We start from the raw sequence: 19,916 nt of genomic DNA, 5'->3' as shown, positions 1-19,916 counted from the left end.
TTGCACCTGGACTTCAGTTTTTAGAAGTTCAAATACGGAAACCAAGGAGTTAAGAACAAAGTTTAATGCCAGGATTGTGGCTTCATTTGAACATGTTATTTCTTGTTGGACAGAGATGCTCTGTGCTTGGATTGGGTATGGTGAGCAACCCAAATCTCTGTCTTCTTCCCGTAATTCTCCTTCATCGATCCCATTATTCTCTCTTTCCCCCACCGACATATTGAGATGTCTTTTGGCGTGGGTCGTTGTTGTGCTCTCAGCAGGGTTAATGTCTCCTTATTAGTCATCTGATTCTCCATACTGGCTTCATCCTGCTCTGCCACAATACACGCCAAATGCGAGAGATCCTGGTCGTCCACACTTTGATGACCACTTTTATAAAACAAAACCTAAATCTTCTTTTATATTTTTTTGGTTGTGACTGTGTACTCCAGTCCTTGCTTCCAAGTTTGTATTATTGGGCAGATCTCTGTGGCTCCTACCATGGCAGGGGTCAGGGTATGTGGGGGGCTTATGTTTGCACGGATTTCACCCTGAATATGGATTGTCTGGCCCTCTTCAGCCCCCTCAATGGGCCCAGTAACACAGTCTTCCTGTCTGGTTTGTAGATCTTGCAACTCAATGTCTTCCAGAGTCACCTGTTTTGAGTAGGACCCGTCCCATTCTGGTTACCTAAGATCATCCTGTGTTAGTGTACTGCAGAGTTTCATCTTTGTCTTCGATTTTTCCTTTTAGTTATTTTTTTTTAAATTTGTTTTTCAGTTATTATTTTAGTTATATATTTCTCCTTTTTTCCCCTTTTTACTTCTGATGTAGGGATAGCTTAGGTGGCTGCTCTTAGATTGTCCAATTGCCACTACCCTCCTTTAATCAGATGATTTCTGAATACTTCCCCTTGAGACTTTTGCCTTTCAGAGTAAACCAGCTTCTGGGGGAGCCCTTTCCAACACGTGGTGGGGCCTAGATTGGTACTGTTCAGCTAGTATTTTTAACAGATAAGATGCTTTGAGATGGAGAAAGAAATGCAATAAGAATGATGGTACTTCAATTCCAGGTCCTATCTTGAATAAAACAGCGAGTCTTACGCTTTGAGTCTTGCACTCCCACATTGAGGGACATCCCAAAGTGCATGAGGTTAAGTGATATTGCCTTATGACACTTAAGTTCCCCCTAGGTTTGGTTGGGGAACTAAAGGAATCGGAGGTAAGGGCTGGAAATAGATGACACTGCCCCGCGGGATCAATTCAGGCTACAGTTCAAAATCTATGAGCCCACAGGTCCAACCCTCCTTACCTTCTTCCCTCGTTCCTCGCTTTTCCACACTTCCGTCTCAATGAGGAGATAGTTTTGTTCTATCTGAGGAGCTGATTGTTCCAAATCGGCTTCCGACGACCGGATCCGTATCGCTCTGAATACAGTCTTTTGCTCCTTAGGTGCTGCAATCAGGGACCCTCTCGGAGTCTTCCCAACCCGGTCGTGATGATATGCCTCCCTTATCAGAACGGCACAGCACGGCCAGCACAAACAGCCAGAAACAGCCTCAGTCCTCGCCCTTTTCTCTGTGACGGGCTTCTCGTCAAAAGGGTAGGCAGTTCCTGTTGTCACTGGCACTTCCTGGTGGGCGTGTCTTGCCTATGATGGAGTGTTAAAGGGGCCGTATTGGATATGATCCCTACACTCGTTTGTGTCCGTCCTCTGTCCTTCACAGCACGGCACGGCACACAATGGTAGGTGAAAGGCAGCAAAAGGCAGCGAGTCAATATTCAGCTACTGCAGGGCACAGCACACAGCCAGAAACAGCTTCAGTCCTCGGCCTTTTCTCAGCGACGGGCTTCTTCGAAAAGGATAATTAAGCACAGGTCCCCTTTGTCCAGGATGCGTAGAGCATCATCTATGACTTGGTTGGTGGTGGTCCCTGTGCTGCATTGTAGTCGAAAAACAGAATGAAGATCTTGGAAGTGATTGTGCCGATTGATCCTTTGGTGCAACGGGATGGTGACAGTCTCCTCAATCACTTTTTCAGAGGACGGGTCAATTTACGATAAGCTGCTTGATGGCCAATTTATCAGAGTCCAGTGTAGGTTTCTTCAGCAGGGATATGATCTGTCCCCTTTTCAGGTCATCTGGGAATGTTCCTTGTGTGTGGGATGCTTTGATGAATTTGAGGAGTGGTGTGAGTGCTTGACATTTGATGACCTTCATAGTGGAGGAAATAATGCCCTCTTTGTAGTTGGTGGATTTGAGGGCTGCAAGACTGTTTGTCAGGTCTCCTGGAATAATTGTTCTGTATTCAGCCCATTTTGGTAGGTTATAGTCAGGGTACAATGTCCTTTCATCGCAGGAAGTTTTTCCGCGTTTTTTTTTACCGCAAATGTTTTAACGGAAAATCCCATCGAATTTGTTTGGGGGGGTTAGAAAATTAAATATATGGAATGTGGGTGTTTGGGAATAGATAAAAACTGAAAGGGAATCGGGGTTGGGGAGTGGACCCCCCCCAAAAATAAATGTAAAAACAGTTCAATGGGTTTTTTTGTTAAAATATTCACGGTAATAAAACCTGCAAAAAAACATCCCGCGATGAAATGACATGGAACCATGATCAGGCATGGTTAGGATGTCTAGGGTGTGTTGTTAACTGTCAGTGCATTGCTTTGTCAGGTCTATCTTGACTGTGAAAAAGCTGTTGATGGTGTTGCATTTGACAGTGAATTGCGGTACTTCAGGGTCTGGCATTGGCTAGATGCAGTCCTTAGCAGCTTGGAAGAGAGTTGTGCTTGTCCTGGATGCTTCCATGATGGTTGTGTATTAGTCTGCTTTGTCAAACATGATAAGTGTCCTGCTCAGAGGGCTCTCAAGGAGATGAGACCTTCTATTTGGTGGAACTTTTCCAAAACGTTTTTCTTTAGATGGCACACTTGTTGACAATGGGTTCCTGTGTGCACCAAGGTACAGAAGGCGTATATTTGTTGAATCAACATTTCAGAGGTGCATGGGCGTTTGTGGTCTTAGGTTGAGGTTGGGTGGGCTGTGCTGGACATTGACATTCTCTATGGGGTCAGACGTAGAGGTCAAGGTTCAGAGATTTCCTTCCAGCGTGTCCATGGGGATGTTCTTAAAAAAAGCAATGGTGTACTGTGGTTGGTTTGGGTTGGTCCGGATGAGGAAGAGGTGTGTGGCGGAGCAGGCTTTATATGGCTGTGTGGTCTATCAAGTCCAAAGGTGGGGGTCAAGCGGGAGACATGGGATGGTTGGAGAGGTGGTGAAAAGTATGTTGCATTTGTTGTGGGTTGGTTCTGTGTCAAGGTGCTTAAAGTCCAATTGTGTCGAGCAGTTTCAGTAGTCTCTCTGTTTTTCTTGGTGGCTTGAGTCCCAGGCAGGTTGTGGTCTCCTATGAATTTAGTTATGTTGTTTATGGATCCTGTTTGTGAGGAGGCCTTTGATTTCATGGGGAGCCTTGATGGGTAGATAGAGTGGAAAGTAGCTGTCTAAGCGTGGGCAGTGGCAGGTGAGGAATTCCATGGATGAAGGTGTAGTGTACTCCAGGCGCACACCTCCTAAAACCTTACCAACTTTCAAATCTTCGCCATGGCTCATTATAGTTCCCTCTACTGTTCCCATAGTGCTTTTAAGCCATGGCATTTCCTTTTCACCGCTGGCTAATTTAGCCTGCATCGATGCAGGTTTTAAGTTTAAGACAGCAAGCTTACTCTCAACATTCTGTGAAGACATTCATATCTCTCCAATTACTTCCAATAGCATGGATTCCCTTTTAGTCAAGTGCCCAGAAGGGGAACTCTGCTTTTTTAAATTTTAAAACAAAAATAGACAGCAGACAATATGGGATAGATGCTTGTGAATAATTATGGCAAGAATTAGCCTTACGGCTTAGTAGCTGAGGTGTTCTGTCTGTGCGCTCAGGAGTTGTCCGGTGTTTGGTTGCAAGGCACAGTACGGTTCGAAGCCCTTTTACAATGAAAGCAGTTTTTACTGGTTTTTTTTCGCTTTGAAGAGTACCACTTTTCTAATCTCTACAAGACTTTAAAAACCATGCTGTTTTATTTACAATTTGCTGCTTTTATTTACCCATAGACAAATGGAACAAAAACTTCATTTGAATTGCGGGTTGGGTTGCTGTGGACTGACAACAATTCCCTTACAATTTGCTTTGTACATTGCAATGTGATTGTCATTTAGTATGCCAAGACAATATGTCCCAGAATGTAACTGATAGTATAGTAAAAGCCCAGGATTGTCCTCCCCCAATAACATGGAGTCATTCTGTAACCTAACCTGAACATTTCTGCATAGCTATCATCAGTCTGGTGTGAACGGGCGTACGCAGGGGCTTAAATAGCCTAAGCTGTGTTATAGCTGGTGGGTATGAGGATTGCTGAGAAGGGTAGCCTCCGAGCAGTGCCACAAATATTGATTTTACCATGAGCCTGGGAACAGAGTAAAGGTCTTTATACTGCCACTTATTTATTTTTTTATTTCTTGCCTTTGAATTGTAGGAATGGATTTGGGTTACAGCAACCCTTTTGCCACTGCTTAGCGTATTATAATTCTAAATATTTCAATGGTGTCCTTTTATTGGACTGCACATTGTTTGATACTTTTGTATTTGTTTCATTTGAATTCTGGGTTGGAATGCTGTAGGGTTATGGCGACCCACTAATACCATATCACTCTGCCTCTATTTCTCACTTCAGGTCACACCAATAGTGAAGAAGTTATATCTCTACTGATGAAGGCTACCAACCTCTTGTGCCCCATAAGAACCTTTTGCTCCTCAGCCAGTAAAGCCTGTTGCCCCTTTACTGGCCTCTCACCTCTAACCTGTCCTTCGACTCTGCATGCTTTCCCTCAGTTTTCATAACTGCCACAATCATCTCCTTAATGCTCTTTTCTTGGGATTCGAATCATACCTGGGACTGCCCCAAATCTGTTTCCTGTAACACCACCACCTCTCAAATTACTCCTCTAACAGTTGGGGATACACACAGCTCTGTCTTGCGTCCTCTCCTCTTTACACTCTACATGTCTGTGCTTAGGGCACTGATCTACTTCTTTGGGTTCTAGTAGCAACTCTTCGCTGACTATACTCGAATCTTCTTCTCTTTTCCAGAATTCTCCTCTGATCTCTCTATATCAAAAGTTCCAACTGTCTTCCTGCCATTAAATATTGGATGGCCTTGCACTCCTTGTTAAACTCTACCAAAACAGAGGTGATCTTGTTCCCTGCCAAATACTCTCATGTCTTCCCCTGCCTATCCAGTTCCCACCGGACACTCTCCCCTACTCTTCCTCATTTAGAAACTTTTAGCACCATCTATGACCCTGGTCATACCTTCTCTACTTTCATCTCCAAAACTGCAACAATGGCTCGTCTCATCCTCCTACATATTAGGATTATCTGGCACCTCCTTTTCAACATCACCAAGCACCTCTTAACCACTCTTCTCTAAACTAGGCTACTGTGCTAGCATCCTCTTTGGTCTCCCCAACTATGCTTTCAATCCTATTGAGATGATTATAACATTTGCTACCAGGACTCTATGAACTTCCTTACTTCACACCTACTTCCTTGTACTGTCACTAGGCTGGATGGCTGACACTGCAAAACAGGGCCAGATGTAGATATCTTCTCCTGGTTAACAAATCTATCCACAGTAAGACACCACTGTATCTATCCTCCACTATCCAACTCTACAAGCCTTCTCATAATGTTAGCTCTGTCTCCTCGACTATCCCTGTGGTACCTTGCCCTCCCTGGGCTTCCTCCCGCTTCTCCTCTTTCTCTTTTTTCTTGCATGGAATTGTCTTCTCACGGACATCCGAGAAACAGTGAAAACCGATTTGCTCAAAACCAAAAGAAAAGCCAACCTCATCGCCTCAGAGTTACCCTCTTAACCTATCTCTCAACTCCCTTCTAGCTAACCTGCCTCTGTCCCTCACTTTCTCCGCCTCTAAAATGTCTTCCATCACGGTCACATCGGTAAAATAGCTGGCCCTACCACCTACTCGTATTTAAAAATGTCTAATGTTTATTGTCCTTAATGTATGGAAGTTCACCCATGCATTGTCCCCGGTGACTGTTCCATTTTCTCCCCATCACCTGATCAGAATGTCACTCGAATTCACCCCATTGTAAGAAGCTCACTGCTTCCCATCAAACCTGATTTCCTATCTATTGTACATTATTTTGTGATCAAAAGAGCATTGTTCCTCACTATATATAAACAAGTATATAAATAAACAGATAAGTAAGTAAAGGTTAACCTCCTGCAGAGCGCCCAATACACGCTCTACCCTCTTGCAATATAACCACATGTTTTCAAACACGTCTACCTGGAGTGAAAAATATCAAGAGGTGCTGATTACAGTACTATGCATTGATAGCTACACTTAGAAGGTACTTTATTAAAAAATGTAACTATTGACATGCCTTGTGTACCTCTCCTCCTCCAGTCCCTCCCATTTAAAGGACCTGAGAATGTAGAGTTATTTGTTGTGAATTGAAACTTGTGAGACACTTCACCTGCTGTACCTGCAATGCCAAATATCGCTGACCCAGAGATAAACACCAAGCTGAGGGAACCTTTCGGCTTTGGGCATTCCATTACAGACATCTAACAATGGCCCCTCACTCTGAAGGTTTTCTTCACACATTTTGCCATCTACCTCACCAGTGGGAAAGCACACCCACAGAAGAGAAGGAGGAGGATTGCAGTGCTCCTTACTGTCTCTGGTGGAGATGCTCTGGGGTATTGTAGTGTATGGTATGTACTAGTAGGTGGGGATGCTCATACTTGCCAACCAGTCCTATTTACACTATGGGGGTAGTCTCCCAAAGTAAATGGGCACATTCAATTCTCTCAGTTCACCTCTCGAAATCCTCTCAATAGGTTTGCACCCTTCTGAACACAAACATTTCTGTACATTACTTTTTTTTACTGCCCTTTTAGCACAGATGAAATATCATGGACACCTTATTCAAAGAAAATGACAAGCAAACTGACCAAGCTTAGATCTCTGCTGCCCTCTAATGATTTACCATGCTGGGCAAGCTCTCAGTGGGCAGATCATGACATGAGCCAGACTTTGCAGTTGCTCTGCGCTGGGAATGTGGGAAATGAGTGAGGTGCATTTGGGGGGAAAGGCAGTTTGTCCCAGTTTTTGCTTTGCATTCTTGAACTTGTAATCCTGGGTTTATAAAGAGTGGAGCTGAAATGGGGATATAACCTGAGAGGGAGGGGTGTGTGTTTGTGTGTGTGTACTTGGTTATATGCTGTCATCTATGATCTGCAACGATAACAAGGAGGCGCTGGTGCTGCATGCAAAGCAGTAAATCAAAACAGAGGGCCATTTAAAAGATATGCTGTTCATGGATGCGACATCCATTGCGCTTGAACAGCAAAGCTTTTAGGAAGAGAAAGCACATTTCTAGTAAACCACAGCCAAACACCTGGTAAAAGTCCAAGTCGGGGCTGCGAGGGCATTTCAAGAATTGCCTCATAGATCTTTGAGGGCCTAATGGAAACTTGTTTAAGAAGCACATTGTCTGCGGGGCACTGGTTCAACATGTGCAAAGGTTTTTACCCCAGGATGGTAAAGAATTAACAGTTCTATAGGACAGGGTGCTTCATCATGAATTTGATAATTCAGATGGAATAACCTCCAAGCCCATTTACCGCCTCTCAGTGCTGCAGATTTACTGTGGAATTACGTGTGTTAACGGTGGTGTACTGCTCCATTTTTTGGAGAACACAGGACTCCATAGGGAAATTGCGTGTTTTAATGCAAGCAGTAAGTCCAATGCAATAAATACATGCATTCTGGAGGGAAAAGGGAGAATTTACCAGTTATTTGCTGGAGGCAAGTCCTCCGCGTCACCTGCAAACTCAGAGTTTGGTGGTTCATCAGAGATGGGCATAATTCCATTACCACACAAATAGCTGCCAGTAACAGACTTACAAAGTTTTACTAAATTGTCAAACTCGTAATGAGGCCCAAATGTAAATGAAATGGTGTCGGCACACCGAAAGGGATATTTAAAGCCAATTCATAAAACCATGAAAAAGGTAGAGTTAAATGATGAAATCAACACTTTTCTGACACATTGATAATGTCGGCTTTTAGGTTTCCATACTGCCTGGTGTCTTGTCAATGTTGTTGTTCATTTGATACTCTGCATTTGTGAATTGGTGTATGTGTCAGGGGATGTACTGCGAAGCATTCTAAGGGTGGTCATATGCTTGGCGGCCCACTGAGTCATAATGTAAGGACTTTGGGATTAATTTGCTATGCCCCATGAGGCTCAGAGAGTAATATACGGGAACCAACACAGTTCACCACCTGGAACGAACCGAAACCAACCAACCCCACCATAAACCTCATCACTCTACTCAACAAAGAGAACGATCAACAAAGAGACCGATCACCAAAGAACCATACCTCCCAACCGGTTCAGCCAGGAAAAACCACCAACAACGGAAACCCAACCGACAACCCACCGAACCCAAGCAACAATACAAATAACAACCCGTAAGAAAAATCAAACAAACTACACTGCAGCCTTCTCAACATTAAATCCATGGCAAAACACTGAATAGAAATCCATGACCTTCTTATCTAAGCAAAGGAGGCACAGACATGCTCTTTCTTACAGAAACCTGGTTATCAGACAACTACAAAGCCATTGCAAACGAAGCAATACCAGAGAATGTTAAACTAATACAAGACAACAGAGAAAACCGAAGAGGATGCGAAATCACAATTATACACAAAGAACACATCCGAGCATCTCAACTCATCACAACAAACACAGAAGACTGTGAATCCCTCCTCATCAAGACAGAACTCTACCAAACCAACATAGTATTCCTCCTGATCTACAGGCCACCTTCTTACAACCCGACTTTACAACAAAACTAGCGGACGCAGCTGCCATTTTATCAACCACGACACCCTAGTCATACTGGGAGACTTCAACATCTGGTTCAAAAAAGAAAGCAAATCACAGCAAACTCACTCTGCGCACTCCTAGAAACTTTGCATTTCAAGCAAATAGTAAATGGATCCACCCATGACACCGGACACACCCTGGATGCTGCGCATCCGGGCCACCTACACAAATGGCATGGAGCGACCACTACTTGATACCATTCTACATCACATCCCAAACCCGCCTACCAACGTGAAAGGAAATGCTCCATACCAGCATAAAAAGAAACTGGAAGAACCTAGACTTAGAGGCTCTAACAAACCTTCTAGACTCAACCCTCACAAGCGAAACAGAACCCAACAAAACAACCACAGGCACAACAGAAGATGCACCAAAAAAACCAGGCAGGAAAATGGTTCACAGAAGAACTGAAAGAACACAACAACCGCAAAATGGATAATAAATGGAGAGAACAATACACCGGCCAAGACAAAATAAAATACCAAAGGCAACTCAAACTATATAAATCAACAGTCCTCACAGCAAAAAAGTACTATTATGACACAAGAATAGAATCGGCAACCAATCCACAGTAAGAACTCTTCAAAATCATCAAAGAGATAAAAAAGAACTCTTCCTGAAAGAATTCCATCATCCAGACACATGCACTTTGTGACATCAGCAACCGCCTGAGATAAAAAAAATAGATACAATCCAGGAGATCATCAACCTAACCCAGGCAAATACAAACATGAGTGCCGGACCACAGACACCGGGGGTGAAATGCAGATTGCAGCAAAACTCACCTGCCTAGAACCAATCACAGAAGAAACCTTCACCACACTAATCCTTACACCAACCTTGCAGGATCCCCAATGGCCCCCTGCCCCCCTGACATCTTCAAACGAATCCTCAACCACAGAACCACAGCGACACACTTCCGGAACCTAATGAATCGATCATTCAAAAGAGGAATAATACCATCCCCCTTCAAATCAGCATACATTAAAAGGAATCAGAAAGCGCAGAAGATCTGAGCAACTACAGACCGATATCCAACCTGCCCTACCCAGGAAACATCCTGGAGAACCATGTGTACATAATCCTTCATAAATATGTTGAAACAAATGGAATACTCGACCGGTCAAAAGTTGGCTTCCAACTAATGATGAGAGGAACAGAATCGGCACTCCTATCGATATGGGACAACCAGAAAATAAACGCAGACTATGATGCCCAATCAGTCCTCATACTATTCAGCGGCATTTGACACAATCAGCCATGCAACACTAATAAAAAGATTGATGCAATGTGGCATACAAGAATCCGCACTAAATTGGCATACCTCATTCCTAACAAACCGTTCACCTCAAACACCAAAAATATATCCTGTGGAGTCCCACAGGCACCCAGCCTCTCTCCTCTGCTTTACAACATCTACATGTGCCCACTAATTAAAATCATTCAAACCCACGCACTTACCGCCTACAACTATGCAGACAACACACAACTGATTGTGAAAACAAACAGAACCCAGGAACAAAATAACAGCCTAAACAACTGTCTCACAGATATCTCCAATTGGATGACAACCAATAACCTTAAACTGAACCAGGCAAAAACAGAAATGTTGCTCTGACCTGCAAGCTTCGACTGAGGGAATCCACAACTGAGCTGGCCGATCGGCATGGGAATGCAACCAGAGACTACCGATGTAGTAAATAACCGAGGAAAACGAATGGACAACGGACTATCACTGGAACCGCAAGTTAATGCAATTGCCAAAAGAAGCTTCTTCCTACTACGACTGCTCAGAGGTTTGCTCCCCTACCTCCATTTCCCTCACAGAACCCTCACAATCATATCCCCGATACTCACAAGAACTGACTATGCAAACAGCTTCTACCTAGGAATGCCGAAAATACTCACCAAGAAACTCCAAAGGGCGCAAAATACAGCAGCCAGGATCCTATTAAGACTAAACAGAAGAGACCACAACACCCCAGCATTGAAAAGCGTACACTGAATACCAGTAAAAAAGCGCATCAAATTCAAAGCATTCTGCATCACCCACAAAGCCTTGCACAGATAAGGAGCTGCATTCCTCAAAGACGAGATTAGCCAGTATCGCCCAGGAAGGGACCAAAGGGTCCAGAAACGACCTACAAATAGAGGCAAAACAATACGAAAAAAGAACATTTGGTGGAACAGCATTCTCACGTCTATTTGCTAACATCTGGAACACCATGCCCAAAGAAATTAGAACCAAAGAAGACCACATGATGTTCACAAAATGGCTCAAAACCTGGCTATTCAACAGACAATGACAACCTCGAAGGGACACTGGCAACAATAACACCACAGACAAACAACTAGAGAGGAGACGAGATGGGCCAAATCACCACAAAGAAGAAACTGGCTAGATACCGTCAAGCGGCAACCAAAGAGCCGCGCCAGAGGCTCCACCAACCCGACCGACTTCCTAACACATTTACCCATCCTGCTCCTCCAACATAACTAACGCCACACCAGACCGTGGGCTAGCCACTCCACACATAAACAAACCAAGAATCAGTCTATGTAACACCCAGCATCTCTAGATGCTGTAGAACACCTAGAACCACCTAGTGAACCACCCACATAGTCCATACAACTATCACCAATGCAATTACACACCAAGACACCGGATACTCTTATAGCTAGGGTCACCCATGCCTCTGGATCCCTCAGGGGCACTAACTAGGGCGCACAACCAAAGCCGCCCCAACCCACACAACAGACATAAATCAACGCAAAACACTACCAAACACTGAGGCACTGCATCTTACGGTCCGGTTACAACTCACAAGACATCATGCACTCACCCACACATGCAAAACAACACTCCCAAACGCCAGTTTCTCCTGGTTCTGAACCTATCCTTTCACCCTATCCTCACTAACCTCCCCAAACCCCTCTATTGCAGAGCCACGAAAGTGCCTGGAGGCTGCCCCTGGGTGGTAGCAGTGCGTGGTATAAATCAACATACCATAACGAAATGTCACCTGGAGGCTCCAAATACATGCATGGATAGAAGAGGGAAGGAGGCCAACTGTAACTAGCACATGGAAACCCAAACCTCCCTTGAATAACAGAGAAAAGCAATGGAAAGTCTCTACCCTAGCAGTAATCAAAGATTTGTGAGATGGGAGGAAGGCATGGTATCAAACAGTAAACACAGACACAAAGTGTCAAAGGGTTGGGAAAATTCCTAACTGGCCCCAACTCTATAATGGGAGTAGTCTCTACCATTAAACAAAAGAAAACCAGTCCAAGTCAGTCTAGTCAAATAAAGTGTCTGTGTTATAAACCTAACCTTGCCCTCACTCTTAAATAACAAATGTGAAAAGGGAATACATCTGAAAAGAAAATAGTGTCTCAAAAGGAAAGTTAGAATGGCTTTTACAAGCAGGTGACAACTCCCTTCCCCACGTTCAAGGCACAGGGTCTCAAGAATTAAGAAAAGGCACAGCTGGATGGCACAGTTCTCTCAATGTTTGGCTTTCTGGTTCAATTCAACAGTTAATTCTTGGGCATTGAGCGCTTCTCAGTTCAAAACTGTTTCTTTAGGCTTTCCTGCCTTGAATAAAATATACAGTTTAACACTTTCTCAAATAGACCCCTCAGGTTTCCCTTACCCAAGTCCAGGTTTTTCTTCATACTTATTTTGGTTCAATTCACTCTGGCTTCCCTCATTAGGGCTCAAGTTTTGTCATTCACTCTCTTTGTAACACACTTTCACTTAGGCTTCCCTCAGCCAGGCTTGAGCCTTCTTTTATTTTCACTTCATGACTCTTGTTCTCAATATTCAATGTGTCGGGTTCCCTTTCCCACGTTTCTTCTCGTTTTCACTTCAATGACTCTTGTTCTCAATATTCACTGTGTCGGGTTCCCTTCCCCACGTTTCTTCTCATTTTCACTTCATGACACTGGTTCTCAAAATTCACTTTGTGGGGTTAATTTGTTCATGTTTCATTTCGTTATTTCATTAGGGTTGAAGACTTTCGAAACTGTACAGGATTTAGAGACTCCTATGCATGACCACTTTGACGTCCGTTCAATATAATTCACAGTTCACATGTGATTTCTCAACATACTAAAGATTTCTGGTATTTGTAGTTCCTTTCATAAGCTTCCCTCGGCTGGGCTTGCGCCTTACATTTCTTTTTTATCACCACTCAAAATATTTCACAGCTTTCTTCCTTTAGCCTGGTGCTACAGTTCAAACACATTTCACAGATACTTTTGATAATGCAATTCACCTCCCCAGGACCACTCTGTTATTTTGTAATAACTCGCGTTGCTTTTGACACTCGAATCCCTCTTCACGCGATTATCATAGTTTGCGTAACCTTCGCTTGATAAAGTTTCACTTGCATTCAACACAAAGTGGGCTTTTGTTTCATTTGGTAACTCACTGGTTGTGTTCATCTTGGTTCTTTCTTCTTCGTCTTGAATGCGGCCATCAAGGTCTTTACCAATGACTCCTCTGCTCCTACCCAACTCTGTCGTTCACCCGGGAGGGGAACAGGCAACCTTGGAATACTTCAAAGGAAGGCTCTCTCATAGTTGTCGGTCTGTTCGCCTGGCTTTCTTTCGCTTCTCTCATCATTCGAACAGCCCCTTGGCCCTCAGATCTCCGCAGCCTGGTTTGCAGCAGTTCCTTCTCGTACTAAGGCTCGTTCAAAGTGTGCATGTGTGCTCCACCTTTTATCCTCAAACGGATAGCTAGGTAGGTGTGTGTGATTGAAACAGTGCCTGACCCTGCCTGGGCTCATTGATGGGACAGGGCCATTGTAAAGTGCTAGGGGTAATCTTCATAGCCTCATTCCTCATCTTCTTGGGCTCATACTTTGGCAGTCAAAGGGAAAACAGGAATTATGGGAGTTGTAGTGTCCCACAGAAAGGGAAGGAAAGTTGGGTAGTTTACTGTCAGGAAAGGGGGGGATACCATGTCTCACCCATGGGCACTCCCTCCTCAATCTCAGAGGACCATCTACCCGGTAGTCCTCCCTCGTGAGTAAGTTGGTGAAAGCACTCAGTAAAGCTCAACAAATAAATAGAACAAAGATTGAACCAAAGCGGAAAGGCTGAGAGAATGGATGTGCACTGGGGAAGTAGCGACTTGTTCAAGAAATTAACATGTATTCTGTGGTTCTCTATTAAACAGAGTTGAAACATTTTGAGTTTATTTACAAAGCAGTACTACTTCTACGCCTTGGAAATGGGAGAGGCCTGACTTAGTAGGCAGCCCTGTGATAGGTTTTCTAGCGAAAAATAAAAGATGGGCAAGGCCTTTCGATATGCTGGCTTTGGTCATAATCGGACAGCAGTGCATGGCCCCGCCACGCCTGCAGAACTGCCACAACCAAGAAGGGGTACCTCAAATTATGTGGAAGGGAGAAGGGTACTGCCTGGAAAAGGCTGTGACTGCGTGCTAAACAATCTTTAAAAGTATACTTCATGACGTTTAGATTCACCCAACAGATGGCAAGGAATGGCAGGATCGCTTAGTCTAATAACAAAGGGGTCAGAATGGCTTAAGATGGAAGTCCCACCAAAAACGTCAGAGAGCCATGCAACAATCAACATATTTGGCACGGTCGCATCTTCCAGCAGGCCTTTTAATTTTCATGTGAATAAGACTGATGGACACAGATTCTTTGAAAATATTTATATATTACAGTGTTTGTACCGAGCAGGGCAGAGTTGCCGTTTGCCTGTGAGATACTGACCTTCTCCGAGTGTTTGAACTGACGCCAGTAACCATCATACATGCGCTTCGTAGCTCTTTCAGGATAGCAGGTCACCGTCTTAATGTAAACCTTCAGGCTTCGCTCAAGTAACTGATTAACTTCACCATAATCATAGTCATCATATCTAAGGAAAGAGTAAATTCCGATTTATTAGCCATCATTTTCATCATTCAACAAATGTAATATCTTGTGTTAGTTGGCTACTGTGACAAGCTGAAAGGTCAATGGTGGGTACCGAAGGGTGGCCAGGTGCCGTCACAATGCGGTTGGGGAGGGTGTCTGGGTTACCGCGACCATACCACCAGTGTAAGGCAGGTTAATTACTACAGTGTACCATTACATGTATTGTCCCTTTAAGAAATCATCACATTTAGTATCAAGGTTTAATAGAGCCTTTGTTGAGGTGGGAAATGGCCCCAAGCCCCCGTAACACTAGTAAAACTGGCACATCAATACAGACTGGAAAATATTGTTGTATGGACCGATTTATATGAAGGAATGCACAAAACGGGAGCACAGGCAGTCTCTCACCCTCTCTGCTTATTCCAGGACACTCTGTTTGACGAAAGAGAGTGGTTTAAAGCAGGAGAGGGCGGTGTTGGGGTTGCAGCAGGGTCATGCACATGCACTCCGCTAAGTGCACAAGAGCCGTTGGTATGGAAGAGCAGCATGCAGACCTGCCTGGAATCTTCATACCACAGTCCACGGGTCTGCAAGCAAAAGGCCCGCAGCAGTAGCCATTGCCAGCAGAGAAACCAGTAGACTTAAACAATCAGTGGGGTTTTGACGCTGTTTAGAGTAGTTGGAGCAGGAGGCAGGAGAGTGGACAGGGGTATATCAGTGGAAGACTGGAGGAGGGAGAACGAGACCATCAGATACAGATTGGAGAATAGAGTCACGAGCAGAACGCTATCATTTGGTGGAAATTGGACAAAGATGTCACGAGTCAGAAGAAGATCATTAGACGGTGGTTGGAGGAAGGTGTCAGGAGGAGTGCAGTAAGTGAACAACAGAAGGAGGATGGAGGAATGGGCAAGTCAAACCCTAAAATGGTATAGCTGTTTCAGGTGTAACGAAGGGAGAAAAGAGAGACTGAACAGCGAGGAAAAACGAGCATGTGGCAAAGTGTCACGGAGGTGCATGTGAAGCCATTTGCAAAGGTGGGGACAAAGGGATAGCAGACGGCCTTGGGACAGATTGGGTTTGTGGGCCACAGAACCAGGTGAAGGGAGCTGCTAAGAAACCGAGGAGAAGGGACGTGGGGGCACATTGGTGACCTCTGCTTGGCTTAGGACTGTAGACACTTGTAAACATTCTCCAAACTAAACCTTTTGGCATGGACCCCGAGGGGGAGAACCATTCTGGAACAGAGGTACTGGGAGGAAAGCCCCAACTGCACTGAAGCCATTCACTGAGAAAGCAGGAAGCTCAAGAAGACCCCAAAATCAAAGAATGAGTGACAGGGAAAGGCTTTGTGAAGTCCCAATGAGAGAGAGATAGACATCATGCTTTACGCTCTTTTCCCCCCTTTTCTGGATTTGCCTCCTTGGCCCAAATACTGTACCCCTTTGTGAGAACCACTTGGATTTGTGACGCTTTGCAGATTGTTTTTTGCAGATGGCTTTGTTTAGAGCACAGTTTCTTAAATAAAATACACCCTGGAAAATCGCGGGCCTCGCTTTTAGCACATCAGACCAAATAAGGCATAGATACAGCACTCTTTGTGCTGCAAATAGCCTTATTTTGCAGAATCAGATACACCACATCAGAATCCGCCCATGAGCTTGAGACCAGAGTAGTGACAACAGGGTACGTTGTGACAATTCATGATGTGGCTAGACCAACTGGTCATTAACTCATCAGAGAAACTAATATGATGGCAAAGAGCTCCACCAGAAGGGTGAAGGCAGAAAACACAGGCACACTAAGAACTCCATTAAAATAATTCATGAATGAGAACATTCTTACTTTTTGTTTTATTCGTATTTATATAGCGCACAACAGCCCGAGGACATCGTGGCACTTGTTACAGTACAAGGTGCCCACAAGAGACAACTGCATGGAGGTGCCATTCCGCGCGCTTGTTATCTGTACTGTGTCTGGCGGAGGAGCGCTGCAGAAGATGTACATTGTCAGGGGTTTGCAGTAAGGTGGTTACGATGAATGGGTACGAAAGTGGGATAGTAGTTTATTTCAAACGCATACTTGATCCATTTTACTCTGCAACACTCACCAGCCTACTCTTCTTAGTCACTAATGATGTCCTCCTATAACAACAATGTTAAATATGCAACTATGCCTTTCAAGTTTGTCAAAGCAATATCATGAATACACCATATTGTCTTCCAGTAAGCCAGCTTAAACTTGACTAACACAGACCGCGAGCCAGTGCACAGCTTCAAAAGTCTTTGAAAAGTGGTACCTTGATTGGAAACCATGCGCTAAATGCACTGCAGTGTTCAGTGCCATCTGTTGTTGCTCCAACTCAAGTGTTTCAGTAATCTATGCAGGCTTTAGCTAAACCATCGGCTGCTAAATTAGTGCTACAGTGGAAACATGCTGCTTTCAAATGGGGGATTGCAGTTTGTTACAGGCACTGCTGGCATGAAGTAGAACATCCTTAAATCTTATTTAATTAGGAACCACATCTACATTATGAACAAAAAGATCACAATTGCCATCTTGAAACTTTCTGCAAAATGGTTCACATCTGAATTCTTCCAATTCAGGTGTAGACAACACTCAATGGCAGAAAGCGCCCCTTTGCGGTGTCCTATTTAATGAACTATCCCCATCTTATATAACAAAAATATCTCCAGATTACCACAGCATCACCCTCACTAGGACTGTTCTTCTGGTCTCCCATAGTACAATCTCCCAAATCTACCCACGCATTTCCCTCCTAAAAACGACACAACTGACAAGACCGAGCTCCTCATCTTGGGTACCACGCAACGTCTCAGCAAACTTGAGCCATCCTACCGATCATTCATCATCGATGGCAACACTCTTGGCGTCTATCTTGACGCCACTCTATCACTAACCCGACAAACAAACGCAGTCAGATCCTCTTCAGCCTACACCTGCAAACTCATTACAGCCTGCAGGCCATTTCTGACTACACCCAACACTGTCACCCTAGCCAGAACGCTCATCATGGCCAAAATGGACTATGGGAGCGCCCTCTACCTTGGAACGAGCCAAGAGAACTTGAACAAACTGCAAATTACCCAAAATAACGCTATTAGAGCTGCCCTAAACATCCCTAGAAACCATCACATCTCGGAATCCAGATCCAACCTACACTGGCTACCGGTCAAACAGAGAATTTCACTGAAAGTCTTAGGCCTCACCCACAAATGCCTAGCTAACCAAGCCCCACCATATCTTTGCAGCCGGCTTTCCAGACACGCACCTACCCGCTCGCAGAGAACGGCTCAGACCCACTGCCTAACCATTCCTAGGTTCAAACTCCAAAAGGCGGGTGGATCTAGCTTCCCCGTCCTAGCCTCTAAGCTTTGGAATGCTCTCCCTCTCACCATCAGTGCTGAAGAAAGCTTTAACGCCTTCAAATCTAAAACCAAATCCTGGCTCTTTAACCAGCCTTGATGCCCAGACCCACTTCGGCAAACTCTTGCCACAAACTACGTCTGTATATATGTATATATTGCCTGTATGCCCTGATCACTATGTACTGTAAATTTGTTGATTTTTTTAACTGTTCGCTCATGTAACCATGTCTAAGTTGCGCCCTGATGCCTACGGGCCTGATGGTGCGCGTTACAAATAAAACAAATACAAATACAAACTGCATCGCCTCTATTTCAAATCAACTCTCCCTTACATCATGCCCACCTCCTTGTCAAAGACTGAATACCCCCCCCCCACACACACACACGTTACAACACCTACTCATGTTGTCCTCTCTTCAGTAATTGTCATTCATGTTGTATATCAGGAAATCCTCCATGGGTATCAATTTCAGGAAATTCTCACCCAACCTCTAGTTTGCCCGGTCTAGTCCAATTCCTTGAAAGCATTGCAGGGCAGGGCTCCAGTGCTCTATGCAAGATAACAATCTTCTGTATAGCCACAAGGCTGGCTTTAGCCCCCCCCCAATGGTGTACCAAATGCGTCATTGTCCCAGTTGCCCATGACATGTATGTGCTTGCTTTCAGCACGGGAGGTGTCTCCCTCAGACTGCTGGTCTGGTCAGCTTCTTTGAACACTATCAATCACCAAATTCATCTTCCCACCTCCACATTGCCATTCTCCAAGCCCCAGCACTTTCCTGGATCATTTTGTTCCTTACGGCCAGATCACTGTTCTCTGTCCTTGCAATCTAAAGCAACAATCCTTATACTGTGCAGTTCTTCAAGGCCTTTTGCTCCACCCTTTCAATATCGATCTTTCTAATTAATAGATTTTCATCATGCCCTGCTTGACCGAGCATAACCCTGCACCATCGAGGCGATCAAAATACCCACCTCGGGGGTATGGCAGATTTTGTGGCAGGCAATACTGCTATACTTTATGGAGGGTGCAGGAAATAGTGGTTCTCTACACTTTGTATAATATAAACCACTGCCTCTGAGCACCCAACAGGTTTACTACTGGAAAACAATATTGTTTTTGGGTCTACCACCAGAACATACAGGAACCAACTTATATTACACCTATGTGTGGATGGTAAACGGAGGTCATCGATAACATCCCTACATAGTTTTATCACAAAAACAACAAGCATTTACACTTGTAATATAGTATATCTCAAATACCCATACGAAAAAACAAATACAGAATGCTTTTTCATTTATTTATATGTAATCTATTATAGAGATAATATTTGCGTACTAAAAATAGTATAGTCAAACAAACAGACCCTTATATCAGCAATAATGTACTTGCATACAGTCCTTGCATTCTATCGTTTTATTAACTTTTAGGAATGTAAAATCTGCAACCAATCAACAATGTGTAGCCCCCTAAAATATGGCACAGTAGAAAAAAGATACACTTTCAGGAGTGTGCCAGGATTCGCGTACCAGTAGACAAGTGATGTTATACCAGGCGCTGTAAACCCATTAAATGGAAAGGCCTAAAAAACAGCCACACGGCCTATGTTGAAACAGAGTGAAAGGAAGGTGCAGCATACTCTGTAACCCTGACAGCAATGT

At 44.2% G+C, this 19,916-nt stretch overlaps 1 protein-coding gene across 1 annotated transcript in view; it reads right to left on the bottom strand.

The window, feature by feature from the left end:
- The window catches only part of SESN3 (sestrin 3), a 428,084-nt gene that overhangs the window by 41,397 nt on the left and 366,771 nt on the right, over window positions 1-19,916 (bottom strand). Inside the window, exon 9 of the mRNA XM_069639226.1 lies at window positions 14,719-14,863. Within this exon, the coding sequence (XP_069495327.1) occupies window positions 14,719-14,863 (145 nt within the window). The remainder of the gene's footprint in view (window positions 1-14,718; window positions 14,864-19,916) is intronic.

Source organism: Ambystoma mexicanum, chromosome 7q (assembly GCF_040938575.1).
Source record: "Ambystoma mexicanum isolate Mex_15411 chromosome 7q, UKY_AmexF1_1, whole genome shotgun sequence".
In the NCBI taxonomy this organism is placed as follows: Eukaryota; Metazoa; Chordata; class Amphibia; order Caudata; family Ambystomatidae; genus Ambystoma; species Ambystoma mexicanum.
Note: the sequence above shows the minus strand (reverse complement) of the source record. Positions and strands in the feature narration are given on the sequence as shown.